Raw genomic sequence first — 17,838 nt, 5'->3', positions numbered from 1 at the left:
GTGCGGCAACTGATTTTCTCGCCAGGCAACATTGAAATCATCCCAAAAAGAAATATAAAATTCCACCGTAAGGCCATCCCAGCCAGGGGACTTGTATTTGCTGAGATGGAACAATGCATTATCAAGTTCTGTGTCAGTAAAAGGTCTCTCCAAGGTAAGAGCTTCGTCCATTTCCACTATTCCAGAAACATATTGGAGAAATTCAGTCCTAGCCTCAGTCATTTGATTTGATGGGGAACTAGGAGCGGAGAATAATTTCTGCAAATAATTTTGGCATTCATCTTGGAGATCAGAGAAAGAGTGCGTCCAAGAGCCATCTAGCTTCCTTACCCTTAGGCATGAGTTTTTCTTTCGAGTAGCATGCAAGCCCTGAAAAAAGGCTTTTGATGAGCAGCCCTTATCCATGAGGGGCTTCATTCTTGCCCTAATCTGCCATTTGTGCAATTTCCTCTGATCATTAACAGTCAATTTAAACTGAGCATATGAAAGGGAATCCTTTTCTGAATCAGAGAGAGGCCTTAACTGAGAAAATTCAGTCAATTGTTGTGCTGTCCTTTTTGCCCATTTAACCTCATTCCTCCATTTAGTCATATGCCAGTTGCCATACTCCCTAATGACATTCTGCATACGAGAGACAAAGCTTTTCCACGCATAATTCATGTCCTCCTGGGCATGCAAAGGCAAGGGATGAATTGCAAGTTTGATCATTTGCTGGAAATAGTGATGTCGGAAATAAGCCTGATTAACATGCAATAATCTACTGGAGAGGGGTGGCTAATCATCCAGAGGGATGCCAAGCTGCAAATTCATCCACAATGGGGCATGATCTGACAAGCCCAATGAGAAATCTATAAGGAGATGAGGGCTAAAATCTGCAAATTGTTGAGGGTAAAACAAATACCATCTGTCAAGCCTTGCCCAGTATGTAGTAAGTGCATTATGATGAAAAGTATATCCAGGCACTGACCCTTGGAGAAGCACCCATAAATCTTCAGCCTGCACAGAAAGAAGCATGTTGTCCCATTTCTGCCTTTCCAATGATAGCATATGAGATCTTGAAGTGGTGTTATCTCTTGGCAGAGGGGAATTATTAAAATCTCCACAGATGAATACATTGGATCTCCATGGATATCTGCATAAAGAATCCCATAATGAAGCCCTCATGGCAGAGGTCTGGGAAGCATAGACTGATGCAAACTCAAGAATATCACCATTGACATTACATTGTATGACCATCCATCTGCCGCTGCTGTCATTGAAGGCTAACTGAGGCTCCAGCTCATGTCTAACCAGTATGCATACACCTGAGTAGGTAGTGGTACCAGCATAATATATATCATAACCGCCAAAATAAACATGATGACCAACCATGGAGTGTTGATTATGCTCTTGCAAACAAACAATATCTGGCTGCATTTTATGTATATAATTCCATAAAAGCCCCCACTTTGAGACATTGCAGAGGCTCTGTACATTCTATGTAAAGCACTTAAGTGTTTGAGGCATGAAAGAGGTATATACAGCAAAGTATCATATATAAAAAACAAGACATCAGAGAGGCAAAGCCTCTGCCTGCATGGGCTGCATTCCATCATGACCCATGAAAGACATAGCATTATCCCCTTCTTCTGAATCACATATGGGGATGCCCTTCTTCAAAACCCCCACCCAATTTTGAAGGACAGGAGCTGAAGTAGAAGCCTGTCCTGGTAAGGGAGAAGAAGCATCCCATTGACGAGATTGAAGGGGGCGTTGCTTCAATATAACCACCTTCTTAGGTTGTTGAAAACCATCCTGATCAATCCCCGCAGATTCCTTCATCTTCTCTTTTCCTTTATCTTTTCCTTTTCCAGCAAGTGACTGCACCTGATTGATTGGTTTGGCATTCTTTGCTCCATTTCTATTTGCTGTCTTAGCTTGCAAATTCTCATTCTTTTCCCGTGTCTGGGGCGGCAAGGCATTGGGAGGGGGCTGATGTAGAACCATTGGGCATTCAGAGGCTAGATGCCCAAACTTGTGGCAGGCAAAACAAGCTCCTGCAAACACACCCTTACTTCAATTCAAAATACTTTTTTCCCAATTGCACTCCCTCAACTTCCACTGCAATAGAAGGAGGGGTAGGTGTATCAGTGTCCCAGAGAATGCAGAGCCTGTTACGGTTTCCCATGGGGCATGGAGGACAAATGACTTGTCCCAAAGAAGCAGCTAGGCCAGGCAACTCTTCACGCATATAGTCCAGGAAGTTAACAACCTCAACCCATACAGGACAATGATGTCGTATGAGACTTTGATAATCCTTGTTTGGGTACTAGGGCATAGCATGTACCATCTGCTTCCCGTAAAACAGGGGAGAGAATTCAAGAAGCCTCTGCTTGCACGAAGCATCTGATAAATGCACCTCATAAAAGCCTCTGGAAGCAAAATACACTCCCTCTACAAAGCATCCTCCAAGGATGGACTTAATTCACTGCGCGACATCACTGGCCGCTAGGATTCTTCCTGGAAAGAAAATTATAACTGCGGTTTGAGACAACTTCCTGAGAGGATTCACGAGGGACGGCAATTTCAATTTGTACGTGACCTCTGGAACCGGTTTGCCCCATTCTTGTCGTGACTGCTGAAAGTCATCCTTAAGGGTGTCAAAGACGTGCTGAGCTTCCATAGTAAGTTCATCATCTTGTGATGCAGGCTCTAATAGGCGGCGCTTAGCATCTGCAAGTCTTTCTTTTCGAGCATATGTACAAAAATCCAAACCTGAAGCCATGATTGAAATACGACTCTCTCTCTCTCTCTCTCTCTCTCTCTCTCACACACACACACACACACACACAAGAGAGGGAAAAGGCTCACACACCACACACACACAGAGGGGTCGCGCTGATCAAGAGAAGGTCACGGTCTGTGTTGCAGAAATCCTAGCCAATGATGTGTTGGCAGAAGCCCCAAACCAAGGTGACGAGTACAAGCAAGAGGTCCCGGCTGAGCAGTCGAGGCCACAAACCCTAGATCAGGGTCAAACAGGGGGCAGCGAACTGGAGCAAGGAGTTGCGGGCTGCACAGTCCAGGGTCGCGAACCCTGAAGCAGGGTCTGAACAGGTCGGCGATGGCTCACATCATCAACACACTGCCTCTCTCTCACACTAGAGGTGGTTCACACACACACACACACACACACACATACAAAGTGCTATTTCATACACATGAAGCTCCGATTCCCATCAAACCCCCCCATCGAAGCAAATGGGGAGTAGTGCTGGAGAAGGCCTCGAGCAACAACAAAGATGCCCACTGCACACTTGTGCCAACACCCGGACAATAGGTTAACAAGACATAATAAAGAAGCTCCACCATAGCTGCAACCTCCAAGAGCTTCCCCTCACCAAAAAGCCCCCCCATCCTCATAACTTGCTAGACGCAATAGTTTGCAATCATGCAAGAGGTTGGAAAACGGCAAGAGAACGGAACCTTTCTTATGATCGAGGCCCTTATACACACCTAGAGAAAAAAGACATGGAAATCTAACACATGCTGGAATATTACATCTAATTTTGGGGGACAACCCGGGCAGAGACCCACACACAAAGTGATTATAAAGCCCAATCTAGTCTTTCTCATCAATAGAAAGACCATGTATTGCTACAGTGGCTACTATTTCTTGCTCACTTTCTTCTTGTTCTTATGTTGGGTTATCTTCGACTACAACATGGGCATGATGCTTTCTTGTTCTTGGTCCATTTTCTTAAAGCATTGAGATTCTTTATGTACAAGTCTCTTGCGATAGCGACACTACATCGTGCTTCCCTTTTAGTCCTTCCATTTACTAATTAGGGCTTTGTCAAGGTCAAGTTTAATACGTCCTCTGTCGGTTTGTGACCCCAACCCCCCTCTGCGGTCTTGCGCCTCTTGCCCCTGCTTCCCGTTGCCCTCGCCCCCCCCTCTCTTCTCTCCACCCAACCCCTGGCCTGTGCGAGTTCCCTCTCCCCTATCAACCCCTCTACCTGCGATGATGGGAGATGATGGCTCGGATCTTCCTGTGGTGGCGTGGCCGTAGGCGAGGGCCATAGTGTCTGGGGCGTCCAGCTCTGCATAACTCAGTGGCTCTGTCGAGTGTCACACCTCTCGCGCCAGCTCAGTTTTACCACATTGAGCACCATGTCACGGCGGCCCATGAGGAATATATTAGGGTGATATGAGAGCTCTCTGCTGATGTACCTAGATCAAATTTTAAAGTTCTAGATTTTTGTTATCTTTCTTTATTACTATTTTGTACCCAGGATTATGTACCTCATGGATATGATGTAACCTTTTGGTCTCATACGTCATTTTGGCCTTTTGAAGACGTTAATACAACTTTCTTTCTTTCTTTCTTCTCAACCCCCCCCCCCACCTTTCGTCTCCACTCTTCTCCTCCGCCAGCTTCTCCCCCCGTCCCCCTCCTCTATTTGCGTTTTCTCCCCCCTCCCTCACTTATCCTGACTGTGCCCTCTGTCCCCCTCCCTTCTGCCCCCATGGCTTTTCTCTATTTTTTCTATTTTCCTTCTTTTTTCCTTTTTTTTTCCTTTTTTTCTTTTTTCCTTTTTTCTTTGGTTCTTTTTCTTTTTTTCGTTTTTCTTCTTTTCTTTTTCCTTTTTCCTTATTTCTTATTTCTTATTTCTTATTTCCTTTTTTCTTTTTTCTTCTTTTTCTTTTTCTTTTTCCTTTTCCTTTTTCTTTTTCTTTTTCTTTTTCTTTTTTCTTTTTCTTTTTTTTTCTTTTTTTTCCTTTTTTCTTTTTCTTTTTTTATTTTCTATTTTTTTCTTTTTCTCTTTTTTCTTTTCTTTTCTTTTCTTTTTTCTTTTTTTTTCTTTTTTTTTTCTTTTTTGTTGACATGGTATTCCTCTAGATCGCTTTGATGCTCTCCTCTGCCTTCCCCTTGTAGCCTCTCCTCCGTCCCCCCATCCCCTCCTTCGCCTACATGTAGTTCTCTCAACTCGGGGTTTATTCTATTTAGCAAGTCTCAACTTCATTCTGGTCGTCACCCTCAAGAGGACTCCATGGCAGCCGCTCCATCATCCCCGACCGAGGCCGCCGTTACTTACTTCTCTTTTTCGGAAGTGCATCTCCAGCTCCTCGCTACGACAGTTGCATCATTGGAGGCATCCACCCTGGTATGCAAGATTGCACGCGGACAACTCAGGGATCTTTTGCAAGCCAGTCTCATTGGTGCGCATGCAAAGATTACAAACATTCATCCTCTGGGATGTGGCTACTCTCACATCGAGTTTGACTCGCCAACAACGTCAAACCGAGTCATGCAGCTGAGCCCTGTTGCACTGTGTACGGCCCAGGCCTTCTTCGCATGGTGGCAACATGGCTTCGACCCTACGTCTGATCCTATTGCTGGCGTGACGGGCTTCCCAATGACAGTCTGTTTCCCAAGCCTTAGGAAGGAATACCTTCCTCTTCTCCCGATGATTGGTGCTGCCATCGGGAGAGTGATGGCATCCCCCCCCCCCACTGTTGCCTCGACTCTCGTACATTCAGGCGGGATTCCATCTCTTCGCATTTGTGTTGCCTCACCAGATTCTGTACCTCATGTTATATCCATTCCTTGCCTGCGAGCAAACCTATCCTTCAACATGTGGAATACTCTAGCCTTCCAGGCCAATGCTTCATCTGTAGACAAATGGGACATTTAGCCCGAGCTTGCCCTTGGCGTCATTCTAGAAGACCGCCTCCCATGCCCCCCCCCCAGTATCCCGTTCAGATCCTCACCAGGGGGTAGAGAGAGAGAGAGAGAAAGGCAAGTTCTCAGGCAGCGGAGCACCAAGTCTCGGCCGCGGACGGACGATACAGCTGCCAGAGAGTGGCGGACAGTTGGCCCACGCCCGAGCCGTCAACCGACCACCCAGGCTGTGTCGCCGACGTACACGCTAGGCTGGCAAAGCACAAGAGGATTTGGTTTTGTCAGAGAACCGTTATGAGCATTTGTCCCAGCACCCTCCAGTTGGAGACAAGTCCGCTCCAGCGGGCCCCTTCGATTTGGCGACTGATTCCCCGTTTAGCGCCCACACCCCCCCCCAACCCATCCCCAAACTTTCAACGCACAGAGAGGCTGATAGGCCCCACTGAGCCCCAGGTGAGCCTCTTCCATCAGCCTTCTTCTTCGATGGATCTCTCTAAGCAGCACCCCTCTCCGGCCTCTTTGTCACCCCGCGCCCCCTTCCACCACCTCCCCCGTCCCCTCCGCCGCCGCCTCCATCCTCACCCCCGGCTTTGACCATAGCAGTTTCTTCTGCCCCGTCCTCAGCATCAAAGCCCGCCCTCCCCCCTCTCTCGGCCTCTCCAAAGCCCCAAGCAGCCCCCGACCTGGATCGGAAGCGGCAAGCGAATTCCAATCATTGATTGATTCACTGTTTCTCTGAGCCGGTTGAGATGACCATCGCCGCCTCCCCGGTGAGGACTCTCCCGCCAGAGTCCCCAGGTGGGCTCCCCAGGATCTTAAGGCAACCAGTGGATTATAGTTTCTTCCGTTGTCTCATGGCGGAAGGGACAGATATATTTGAGGAGACAGTAGCACCTTTTTCGATATGTGTGGTTTTCCACCACTCCAAACCCTCTACACCAGAGCATGGAGCGATGATCTTCTCTTTCCCTTTGAGTGCAGCTTCAAGGACTGAGTGGAACTCACACTCGGTGACTGCCGCCATCGAGGGTCAAGCAGTTGAGCTATCTCATCATCTTCATGATCTTCGCATCACCGACGTACCCACCCATCTATGGCCATTGGCTAGGATGGAGCTTGGAGGCTCACCCCACAAAGGCCAGGATGGGAGATGGTGGCCTCTAGCTTTGAGGTGATGCTCTTTGTGTTCATGCATACTTCTGTCGCATTACCTCTCCCCCCTTCTTACAAGTACTTCCATTGTGATCAATGGAGTCCAGAGTACGCATACTCTCGAGCTCAGAAGGAGTGGCGTCACGTGGAGGACAGAATCCGTGCCCACTTGGCGCACCTTCGCCCCAAGATGGATTGTGATTATTCCCTGTCTAAACCCTCGCCCAAGATTCTCCAAGTGGAGGGCAGTTCCGCTAGTTTCGCCTCACACACAGCTTGATATGCGGATAGTTTCGTGAAACATATAGGGTTTAGGGGGCCCTCAGTGCTTTCACAGTGAGGCATCCTTAGAGGAGAGCTTCAAAAAGCCCTAGTGGGGGGACCTATTGACATTCTTCTCCTTCAGGAGCATCATCTCTCAAAGGGGCGTACCTGCTGATGTGGGAAGATTTTACCATGCACAAGTCATACTTTTTGGTCTCCATCTTTCGGCCCTTCACGGACACAAGGAGTTTGCAAACGCTGCTTCAAGTAGAGCCCTCTTTTGGAGCACAGTTCGGCAGACCCTTCCCCAGTCTGCTGACTTTTGGTGCATGGGTGGCAACTTCAACATGATAGAGGCAGCAAAGGACATACTGGGAGGAGGCAGAGCCACAATCTCAAGAGCAGAGTACTCTGCCTGGGAGGAGTCGATACTAGTACTGAGGGGACAATACCCTTGGCATTTGCCAAAGTTTGGGCATAGCCCTGGGAGCCTCAGCTTCTCGAGATCGGATAGGAGGAGCACCGGCCCCAACCTTTTTGGACTTGATAGGTTCTACATTGATGAGTGGGCTTGCAGTCGTAGGGGCATGATTGGTATCTTGGCACGCACTTCCTTTTCTGATCACGCCCCAGTTATCCTGTCCCTAGAGGACCCCTGGAGGCACGACAGGCATGTGAGCTCTAGGATTCCGGACAGCCTCATTCAGTTCTCCGAGATCTACAGTAGGATAGAGTAGGTTTGGGCGGAACTCGACTTAACTTAAGGCTCTGCTACGTGCACACTGGATGTAGGCCTAGGGGAGAATCAGCGATTCCTTGCAAGAGGCAACCAAGAGCAGATTGGAGGAATTTCGGGAGCAAGGGCGGAGTCTAAGGAGGCTAGCCTCTTTATAGCGGCTACAGGAGCATCACCCAGATAGCCCATGGATTGAGAGTCAGATCGCTGCTGCCCGCACAGAGATTAGATCCATTGAGGAGAGGAGGGTGGAGAACAGATACCATGCCCGAACTTCATTCTGGACCCAGGCTAGGGACAAAGCCACATAAAATTTCTTCAAGATAGCAGGCCCCCACAAGAGGAGAGATGGTATTCGCAGGCTGTGTGGCCAGGATGGAGCTATTGTTTCTAAACCACCCAACCCCCTCCCCCCCCCCCCCCCGTGAGGGCCATTGCCACTGATTTCTTCCGTTCTCTTCTCACAAGTGAACCATTTTCCCCACAAGTAATGGATGCGCGCCAGAGGGTCTAGCGAAACACGAGAGAGGTGGTTCCCCCCTCTTTTCTGTCCTTCATACTGACTCCATTCACATCTGAGGAGTTGGCAGAGGTGATGACGTCATTACCAAGGGCAGACAGGCTTCAAGTCTCTTTCTTCGACATTGGGATCTCATGGAAGCCGGCCTTCGAGCTGCCTTCAATGAGATTAAGCTCACAGGTGCCATGCCAGAGAGATTCTCAGAGGGCTTGATTCACTTGATTCCCAAGGAGGGTGGTGACATGTTGGAGATCCGGTAGTGAAGACCCATCACTCTTCTAAGGACCGCCTATAAGATCTTGGCCAAGGCCATCAGCAACAGACTTCAGCCCTTTCTCCCAGACCTCATTCATGACACTCAGACCGGCTTTGTTCAGGATCGGAGAATTCTGGACAACATTTTCACCTACTCGAAGGCGACAGCGTCGGCCAGGTTGCAACAGAAGGACCTCATAGTGCTACTCCTAGACTTTGAGAAAGCTTATGATAGGGTGGATTGGAGCTTTCCGGAGGGCACGATGAGCCGGATGGGATTCCCCATGGAGCGGATTCAGGGAGTCTCAGGACTTTACTCAGCATAACACAGCTAGGTTCTCATTTAAGGACACCGTTGCGACAGATTCCCCCTCTCCCGATCAGTTCGGCAAGGCTGTCCTTTGGCACATTACCTCTTTCTATTCGTCGGCAGGGCCATGAGTAGTTTCCTCTCAACCCAGGAGACTGAGCTTCAAGGATTGCGTCTTTCCCTCTGCACGGAGGAGGAGCTACTTGACTCAGAGTTTGCAAATGACACAGCAACCATCCTTTTTGGAAATGTGGAAAATCTACAGAGATTCACGGAGGTGATCGAGGTTTTCTGCCGTGCATCAGGAGCACAGATTAATTGGCACAAGACGTGTGGTTTTTGGGTGACTCACCACCCGCCCCAGACTTGGCGCCCAGTTGAGGCTTTTGTGGATCCTGAGGAGCACTCCAGTTCGCTATCTCTTCTAAGCAGCAGCTCGCCCCACTCCTTCTAAGTATTCGGAAGAAGCTTTTATACTGGAGTAAGGACCAGCTAGGTCTCTTGGAGATTGGATCACACACACAATGTTACCCCGGAGGTGTAGGAGAGAGGCCTAACAGGGATCTGGGGTAGAGACAGGCTCAGCATTGATATTGACTCAGCTATCCCAAACCCGACACCCCCCCCCGCCCCCCAAGTGTGGCTAGGTGTGTTTACCAAACATGATATTCTGGTGGCAGTCCACAGAGCAGATGAGAATAGTGGTCTGCTCACTTTTCGATTGGCTCCCATGGCTGACTAGAGAGATCCAAGCTCCCCTTAGAGGACTTCAATGGCTACGCCTTGCAAAGGGTCAGAGTTATTGGTTTTCGAGCACAGAAGTGGCACATTGACCCAACATAGCAACTTGGCACATTTGGCGAGCTAGATGCAACGAGGCCCATCGAGGGTACCCACACTCTGCCGGCTCAGTCTATCAGGAGCATATGGCTCGATATCATTCACACTCTCCGTGGTCAATGGGGAAAGTTACACGGAGGTTCTAACCGCATCCAGAAGTAGCGAGAAGCTTTCTTGAGGGTTTGGAGGCCTAGCCCATTTCTCACAGATAGAGGAGGTGACCCCATTTGGCAGTAAAGACCAACTATGTTGTTGTTCCCCCCCACTCCCCCTGTATGAGATAGCCTTCTCCTCATAGAACGGCCAGCTAGAGGAGAAGTGTCTCTTTGCCTTTCAGATCATTTGATTCTCGCCCTCAAATGAGGCGAGTTTGTATTTAGCCCTTCGTGGTTGTATCTAGCCCTTTGTGGCTGTTTTTTCATTAACTAATAGAAGGATCTTTTTCCCATTTAAAAAAAAAGATGTATCATGGGCTAATCGAAGAAAAAATTAGAACTGAGAAAAACGTGATACCTTTAAGAAGCACAGTTCCCTTGTCATTATCATAAGCAACTCCTAAGTTGGAGAGTTGTTGTGTAACTAATCCAATATTCCCCAAGTGTTCACTGGGTTCATCACTGCATGCATGTTTTGATCAAAGAATTTTTGCTTCAAAAATACTTTTGAATTGACTATCTTTTCCCAAATTTTTGCTCGCACTTTTTGAAAGACTTACTCGGTTAGAAGGAAGGAGGGTCGTCTTGCGGCCCAATGTCCCGGTGTCGCATTTTGGGCCTGCGACACTTGGTCTAGAATGTGGACAAAAACATCTACCACTCAAAGTAAAGCTTGCTCGCCGGGAGAAGTTGATACAGGAAAGCTTTGGACTCCAGTAGTCCAAGGCTAAATGCAAACTTTATAAAATATGCAAGCAGACATTGATATGGCTTGCACTTAATTTTAACTTCTGAATAAAATTATCATTAAGGCACCTCTTAAACACATGTCATATAATGTACACGGTTTAAGCAACTTGAATAAATGAGGTCTGGGACTATTTGCATAGAAAGAAGCCAAACATAGTATGTCTTCAGGAACATAAGCAACATGCTTTCGCTGGTGGGACTTTTCTCTAGTGTGTGCTTTCTTGTCAGATAAGAAGTGCAACCAATAGTTGCTTACAATGCACCAGAGGGCAAATTACTCATCATGCAAGGTATGCTCAATGGTGAGATATATATGATATATTTTGCATGTGTTTATGCTTCCACAGTTTTAGCACAAAGAGCTAGAATGTGGTCACAATTGTAGCTTTATCCTTGGTTGACGAATGCTCTTATATGTGGGGATTTGAATAACTATCCGACAAGAGATGATAATACTCGTGACAATTCACACATGACTGTAGCTGAAAGAGTTGCCTGGCGAAATGCAATAAGTCACATGGATGCACTTGACATTTGGACGGCCACGTGCCCTAATAAGAAGGGATATACCTTCCATCATAATACTTACAGGGAAAGGCTCGACAAATGGTATTCATTGAATGTTGCTCCGATTGATCCTTTTACATGTAGAATGTGGATGGAAGACTCTTTGCAACTCTTTGATCATGCTCCTATATGGTTGGGTTTGTACTTTGACATGCCAATAGATAATTTACAGCTATCCGTTGAAAGATTATTGCTAACTAACAACACTTATTTGATGCATCGGTATTTTAGAGACATGCTTGCCAATGTAGTCCTTGAGGAGATTTACGAAGGTGTGGATATTCCTTGGTATCATTTTGCATCTGTAAGCAAGGGGTGATTACAGATTATGGCCAATAGTATATGGGTGAGGCGAGAGAAAATTCAGCAGCTGAAAAATCAGCTGCAAACCCTTGAAGAAAATAGCCATGTTCGTCCCTCGAATTGAATAATTATAGAAAAATGCAAAAGTGGCAAGTCAGGTCCAGACATAGGCCTATCCCGGCCAAGTCTACTCACCTAAAGCCTTCTTTAAAAGCTTACCTGTAACCAGACAAAAACAATGCATCTCATGAGTGCAAAAGGGCAATGATGAGTGGACGCAAATTGCAATGCAGCTTGAGCACGAATGTTTCAGCAAGCTTTTGCATCATCTTCTACTAAAACCCCTACTATTACACATGCCCATACAAAATTGCTTCACAATATCATAGAAATAAAGAACGTGCACAAAGCCATTGAACTAAAAAGCCTATTTACATCTAAGAAGATACTCCATGGAGTCAAGGCTTTTGGAAAATGGAAATCTCGTGGATGGGATAGGTTGACTCTGAATTCCTTTTTGCAATTCTGGGAAACGCTTGAGGATCCATTATTAGTTACGACCAATCAATCATGGAGCAGGGTGTTATGCCATCGTCCTAGAAAGAAGGACAAGTCAGATTAGTGCTGAACAAACAGCTTTGTCAGAATCTTTCAAACTGGCGTCCAATTACTCTTATGCCTAATATTTACAAGATCATCACTAAGATGATAACTCAGAGAGTCAAAAGATGCTGCGCAAAGGATTGCATCAAGCCCAATATGGCTTTGTTCCTAGAAAAAAAATCACAAATAACATTTGCAATGCTTATGTGGGCACTTAGTATGCCAAATACTCACGATAGGATGTACTATTTTTGTAGATAGATGTTGCAAAGGATTTTGATACAATTCAAAACCTCCCTTGGTGCTTCCTCAATGGCATCACTTAAGGGCCGATAATTAAGAGTGCCTACGGGCTGGCGCTTCCAAGCGGTGAAAAATCGGTAACTACAGGAAGATCTTGGGCCTAAGGCTAGTCGAAGAAAAAAAAGGCTATTGATACAGTTCAATAGAATATCATAGCTACAGTGATGACAAAACTTGGTTTTGGGCCTAAAATGTAGCAAGTTATTTACTAGATCTATCAAGACAGAACAATGCATTGTATATTGGGCAAAGAATTGTCCTATCCAGGGATATTAGGTAAATCAATCAAGTAGGGTTTCCCTTGAGTGCATTACTATATGCAATTGACACTCACCCTTTGCTTGTATAGATGGACAAACTCACAAATCAAGGACTTTTGCATAGTTTGCGATTGCCAGATGGTCGTAATTTAGTGGCACAAGCTTATGCTAATGATTCTTTTTTTTTCCCCAAAAACATTCCAAAGGATTTGCACACCCTTATAAAGGCTCTTCAATTATTTGGGAAAGTTGCAAGATTGTTCATCAATTTCTGCAAATCCAAACTACTACCACTTACAACATCAGATTGGCACAATATATTATGGCTTGGACAGATTTTTCCACCCACAGTATTGTTAGACATCTCGGTTACCCATTGGGGTGGAATGTATCTATTAGTGATGCCACAAATTGGGCCTTTTAGAAGATCAAAGACAAAATGGAATACTGGCAATTGTCTACCTAGCCTTTACATGTGCGAATGAGGATAGTGCAATCAATCTTTTGATGGCTTATGTAAAGTTTTTCTTGCCTCTATAGGTATGGACAAAGAAACATATCACTGCTTCCATGTCTCAAACCATGGAAGTCCTATGGAAAACAACACGTCAGAAGAAAGCTCTTAGGTTCTTGAGATGTGAAGAGATTTGTTCGCCAAAGATGCATGAAGGACTAAATATTCTCAAAATTCAATATCATGTTTTGGCAAGAAAAACAACTTTGTTGTCCACCATTTTTGCCCAGGAGCAGCCTTGGACAAGTGATGATTGCAGCTATGTGCACTTAAAACAAAGTCTTTTGGCAGGTGGCAATGCACACATTAGGATTTGCTTCTTGGAAAGCTCATAGGGAAGATCTTAAGCAGTCCTTTCTCTACAAGACTGATAGCTAATTAGAAAATTTTCCATGTACTTGCATTGGTATGGAATACCCTCAAAGATAGGTGATTCACTGAGATTGGAAAGCATTCACTCGAGCAGAGTTCTTTTGAAACCTTTGAGAGTTCAGGAGGCAAGGAAAGCCTACTTCTAAAAGCATACATCTAATCCAAGATGACGTCTCTCCGGACGGCCGAATACTTGCATCCCCGCATGCACAGAGGATATAGAATTTGGGCATGCATTAAAGGTCTGTTTGGAATAAAACTAGAGCTTTGTTGCAACAATTTAAGGTGATTCCACATGTCATTCCAGAGAACTGATTCTTAATCTCCAAAAGATCTAGAACAATAGATTGCCATTAAAGCAGAGAGTTCTCCTTTGTCGATGCTTGGTTGGCGTGCTCCCTGTTAATGAAACTCTAGCCAAAAGAAGGATAGCATCTGCCTCTTGCTCTAGATTCTCAAATCGCATTTACTATGGGCTTGTTTAGATACCAAGATTTCTTGCATAGATTATCTATTTCTTTGGCCGCCAAATTTGCAAAATATCGCTTCTCCAAGCATTTCTGGATCTTTGGGAAATATCACCAAAGACTGGTTGATTATGCATGTTTCCTTGCTTAGACATGCTTTTGGGCAGTTTGGACACTCTCGATTGGATGCAATCATGTGATTTTTCACTCTACACAGATTGACAAGTACTTGTATTTTCACCAATCTTTGTGCCAATGTCTTTAGGATTGCCATAGATTACAAAAGATGGGCCAGCTGCAATTAAACTTGTTTTCCCTTGGTCTATGTGCTCTTTTGTAAGACATTAATATACTTTTCTTTTCTTTTGCAAAACCCACGGAAAGAGCCACGGGTGCATCATCATATAATTTGCAGAAAACTATAAAAGGCTACTTCACAACCCTTTCTAATCTGGACTAGATAGTGGGCTTTGTGGACAACATGGCATGCAAGAAATCAGTTGGTTTTTTCATTCTGTAAGGATTGCACACTATCACTACTGTCGTCAATCCTTGCATCAATCTTTGTTTGACAGCATCCATCTAGATCAGATCGATGTTGGCCAGTTGACTTTGTTTTTTCGGTGCTAATAACTTCTATGACTGCTCTTTAAGAAGTTTGGCTCTTTTTTGAGAACTTCTTTCTTTGTGCAGTGAAGCAATAGAACACAGCTTCTTCCTCTTCTTCTTTTAGTAAAAAGCTGCTTCACGTATGCTGGCCCACCCCAAATTGCAGCTACAAAGCTGCTGACGGAGCGGCCATGTCTTGATATCCTCTAGTTTTTCAACATGTTACTCGTATATATTCATGTAAGTAAAATATGTTAACAGCCTAAGCATGCCTAAATAGAGTGAATGCCAAAAAAGGCACATGCAAACATCAGTCTGGAACCAAACCTGCAATTTCTTCCGATAATCTCCTCCCTAGTGTATTCAGTTAGCTCCAAAAAGCTGTCAGATGCAAAAATCTGTCCACAGGCCATAGGACTCGTATCACGCAGCAATAAAAAATAATAATAAATTATTTCAATACAGTCACAAATCATTACATGTTCTTAAATTTAGATCTTCCAAATATTGTGACTCACAATGGGGTTGTCAGGCAGTCTTGGATCTGTGATGACAAAATTCTTCTCAATTCTCTCCAATGTAGTTGCCAAATCAATACCCCTTCGAATCTCCTGCAACCGCTCCTTGTCATCTAACTCATCCAAACTGTCAGACCTCTCTTCATCCCTTGTCATCAAAATCTCTGGTTCAATAATCTCAACAGGCTCTGGGTGACCAGATTTGGCACCAAACTTGTCTAACCTGAAGGTAAACATACTCAAGTAAGTACATTTCCTCCAGCATTATTGCAATCTTTTATGAAAATTACCTTTAATTTTTCCACTAGTCCACTAGCTTCAAAATTTTGTCATCATCACTGCATTACCCAATCAATGATCGAAATCCCGATGAACGATGTCTTTTTGGCACTCCTTCACCCATCTGGTCAGTTCTGCTTACGGTCTGAGATCCACGACGATCGGCTGATTTTGAGAGGGGCTGTTCATTAACTAGAGGTGTAGCAACTAGTGCAGCTACCTCCCCAAATGAACTCTTCAAGGCTGTAGGTGGTGGAGTCGGGGATGGAATGTTTGGATGAGGATGCCTTACAGCCTGCACAAGCTCTGTGACCTGCATCGCAGCTCTATCCTTTTGACGGGCTGCAGAATTTTATAACAATAAGGATAAGGACTTGAGGGAAGGCTAAAGAAAACATCAAGTGCTAAAAAACATTCGAAATGTGACAAATCAAAAACTTTGAGACAGAATATGAAGACTGAAGATCTTTCTAGCCATGATTGCTGCAGTTGCTCAATGATAAGCAAAAACAAATGCCAATATAGTAAAAAGACAGACAAAGGGCAAAAGTATCACCATCATATTTTATGAGAGACTCTGGCAGCCCGTTTGGCCTCAAAGCCTTAACTTTATACCCTTCAGTGTGCTTGCTTACCTCTACTTGCATACTGCAAAAGAGAGGATCACATTGATTATCTCAAATCCTAGAATATCTATAACAATGCAGGCCTGGATATGTAATATCCAAGAAACTAACCCGATGAACTTCAGAACATTTCCATCCTCATCCTTGATAGGTGCTATGGTCAAAAGATTCCAAAATGCAGTTCCATCTTTCTTGTAATTAAGCAAACGACCACAGTAATTTTTGCCTTGAGCCAATGCTTCCCGTATTTTAGCTACATCTTCGGGATCTGTATCTGCTCCTTGCAAAAACCGGCTACAGCAAAAGAGAAAAATCAATCAGGCACCATTCACTTCTACCACAGATAAAAACAAAAGCAAGTAGAAAACAAACCAGTCATGGCCTTTTAGACTTCTCATCATTTAGCAGTTCTTTATTGGTATCATTCCAGCAAACGCAAATGCAACCAATAACATGAAGAACCTATGTTGCTACTTTAAACAGTTTTTTATTGATATCATTCCAAAACACACAAATGCAACAAAAACATGAAGAACCTATGTTGCTACTTGATGGACTTGAATAAGAATGACGTACGTCCAAACCTACGTTTTTAGCCTGCCTTAAAAATGAAGACATAAAGGTAGTGTTTTTCTGGGGACTATCCTAGCCATGGTCAACGGATCATGCTTCAAAGTTGGACACCGCTCATTAAACATTTCTATTTTGTTATCATTCCAAAGAACACAAATGCAACCAAAAACATGAAGAACCTATGTTGCTACTTGATGGAGCTGAGTAAGAATGACGTACGTGCAAACTTACATTTTTGGCCTGCCTTGAAAAGGAAGACATAGAGATAGTTTTTTTCCTTGGGACTATTCTAGCCTTGGTCAACAGATCATGCCTCAAAGTTGGAAATCGCTCATTAAACAGTTCTTTTTTAATATCATTCTAGAAAATACAAATGCAGCCAAAAACATGTATGCTACTTGATGGAGCTCAGTACAATTGGCATACATGCAAACTATATTTTTTTGGCCTGCCTTGAAAAGGAAGACATAAAGATAGAGTTTTTTTTTTGGGGGGAATATCCTAGCCTTGGTCAATGGATCATGCTTTAAAGTTGGACATCGCTCATTAAACAGTTATTTCTTGATATCATTACAAAAAACACAAATGAAACCAAAAACATGAAGAACCTAAGTTGCTACTTGATGGAGCTTAGAAAGAGAGGCATACATCCAAACTACAGTTTTAGCCTGCCTTGAAAAGGAAAACATAAACACAGTTTTGTTCCTGGAGACTATCCTAACCTTGATCAATGGCTAGCTGTGTCCGTTGAATGGAACCAACTTGTCTGTTCTGTTAACTTCTCAAAAGTGTAGGTTTACCTCAATGATCACTATGGGACCCTTCTTTTCACTCCTAAGAGAGTGGCTCTCTTTCCACCATACAACTCTCTCGCTCCTCTATCTTTTGATTAAATATTGCATTATAAAGCGCTCTCTTCTTCTCTCTCTCTCTCTCTCTCTCTCTCTCTCTCTCTCTCTCTCTCTCTCTCACTATATTCACACCCTAAAAGGGTTTCTGTTTACCTTCCAGTTCCAGTTTCATTTTCTAGGTGCCATTAGTATCATCTTTATTTTTCATTTTTTGGTTTTCTATCCAGACATTGTATCAGATCCACCATGATGTAACTTTTTGGTCTCATAGGTCATTATGGCCTTTTGAAGACGTTAATATAACATTTCATTTCACTTCATTTCTCCCCCACATAATGGACCACCT

The 17,838-nt window shown here is 44.5% G+C and overlaps 1 protein-coding gene across 3 annotated transcripts in view; it reads right to left on the bottom strand.

The window, feature by feature from the left end:
• The window catches only part of LOC147616280 (phototropin-2-like), a 111,832-nt gene that overhangs the window by 58,890 nt on the left and 35,104 nt on the right, over nucleotides 1-17,838 (bottom strand). For all 3 annotated transcript variants that reach the window (XM_086777345.1, XM_086777346.1, XM_086777347.1), the window contains exons 2-6: nucleotides 16,180-16,362; nucleotides 15,999-16,090; nucleotides 15,511-15,784; nucleotides 15,164-15,386; nucleotides 14,973-15,043 (exon numbers count right to left, since the gene is read on the bottom strand). In XM_086777345.1, coding sequence (XP_086633471.1) covers nucleotides 14,973-15,043; nucleotides 15,164-15,386; nucleotides 15,511-15,784; nucleotides 15,999-16,090; nucleotides 16,180-16,362 — 843 coding nt within the window. The remainder of the gene's footprint in view (nucleotides 1-14,972; nucleotides 15,044-15,163; nucleotides 15,387-15,510; nucleotides 15,785-15,998; nucleotides 16,091-16,179; nucleotides 16,363-17,838) is intronic.

The sequence above is a fragment of the Cibotium barometz genome, chromosome 38 (genome assembly GCF_041138505.1).
Source record: "Cibotium barometz isolate CiBa-2024 chromosome 38, ASM4113850v1, whole genome shotgun sequence".
Taxonomy (NCBI): Eukaryota; Viridiplantae; Streptophyta; class Polypodiopsida; order Cyatheales; family Cibotiaceae; genus Cibotium; species Cibotium barometz.
Note: the sequence above shows the minus strand (reverse complement) of the source record. Positions and strands in the feature narration are given on the sequence as shown.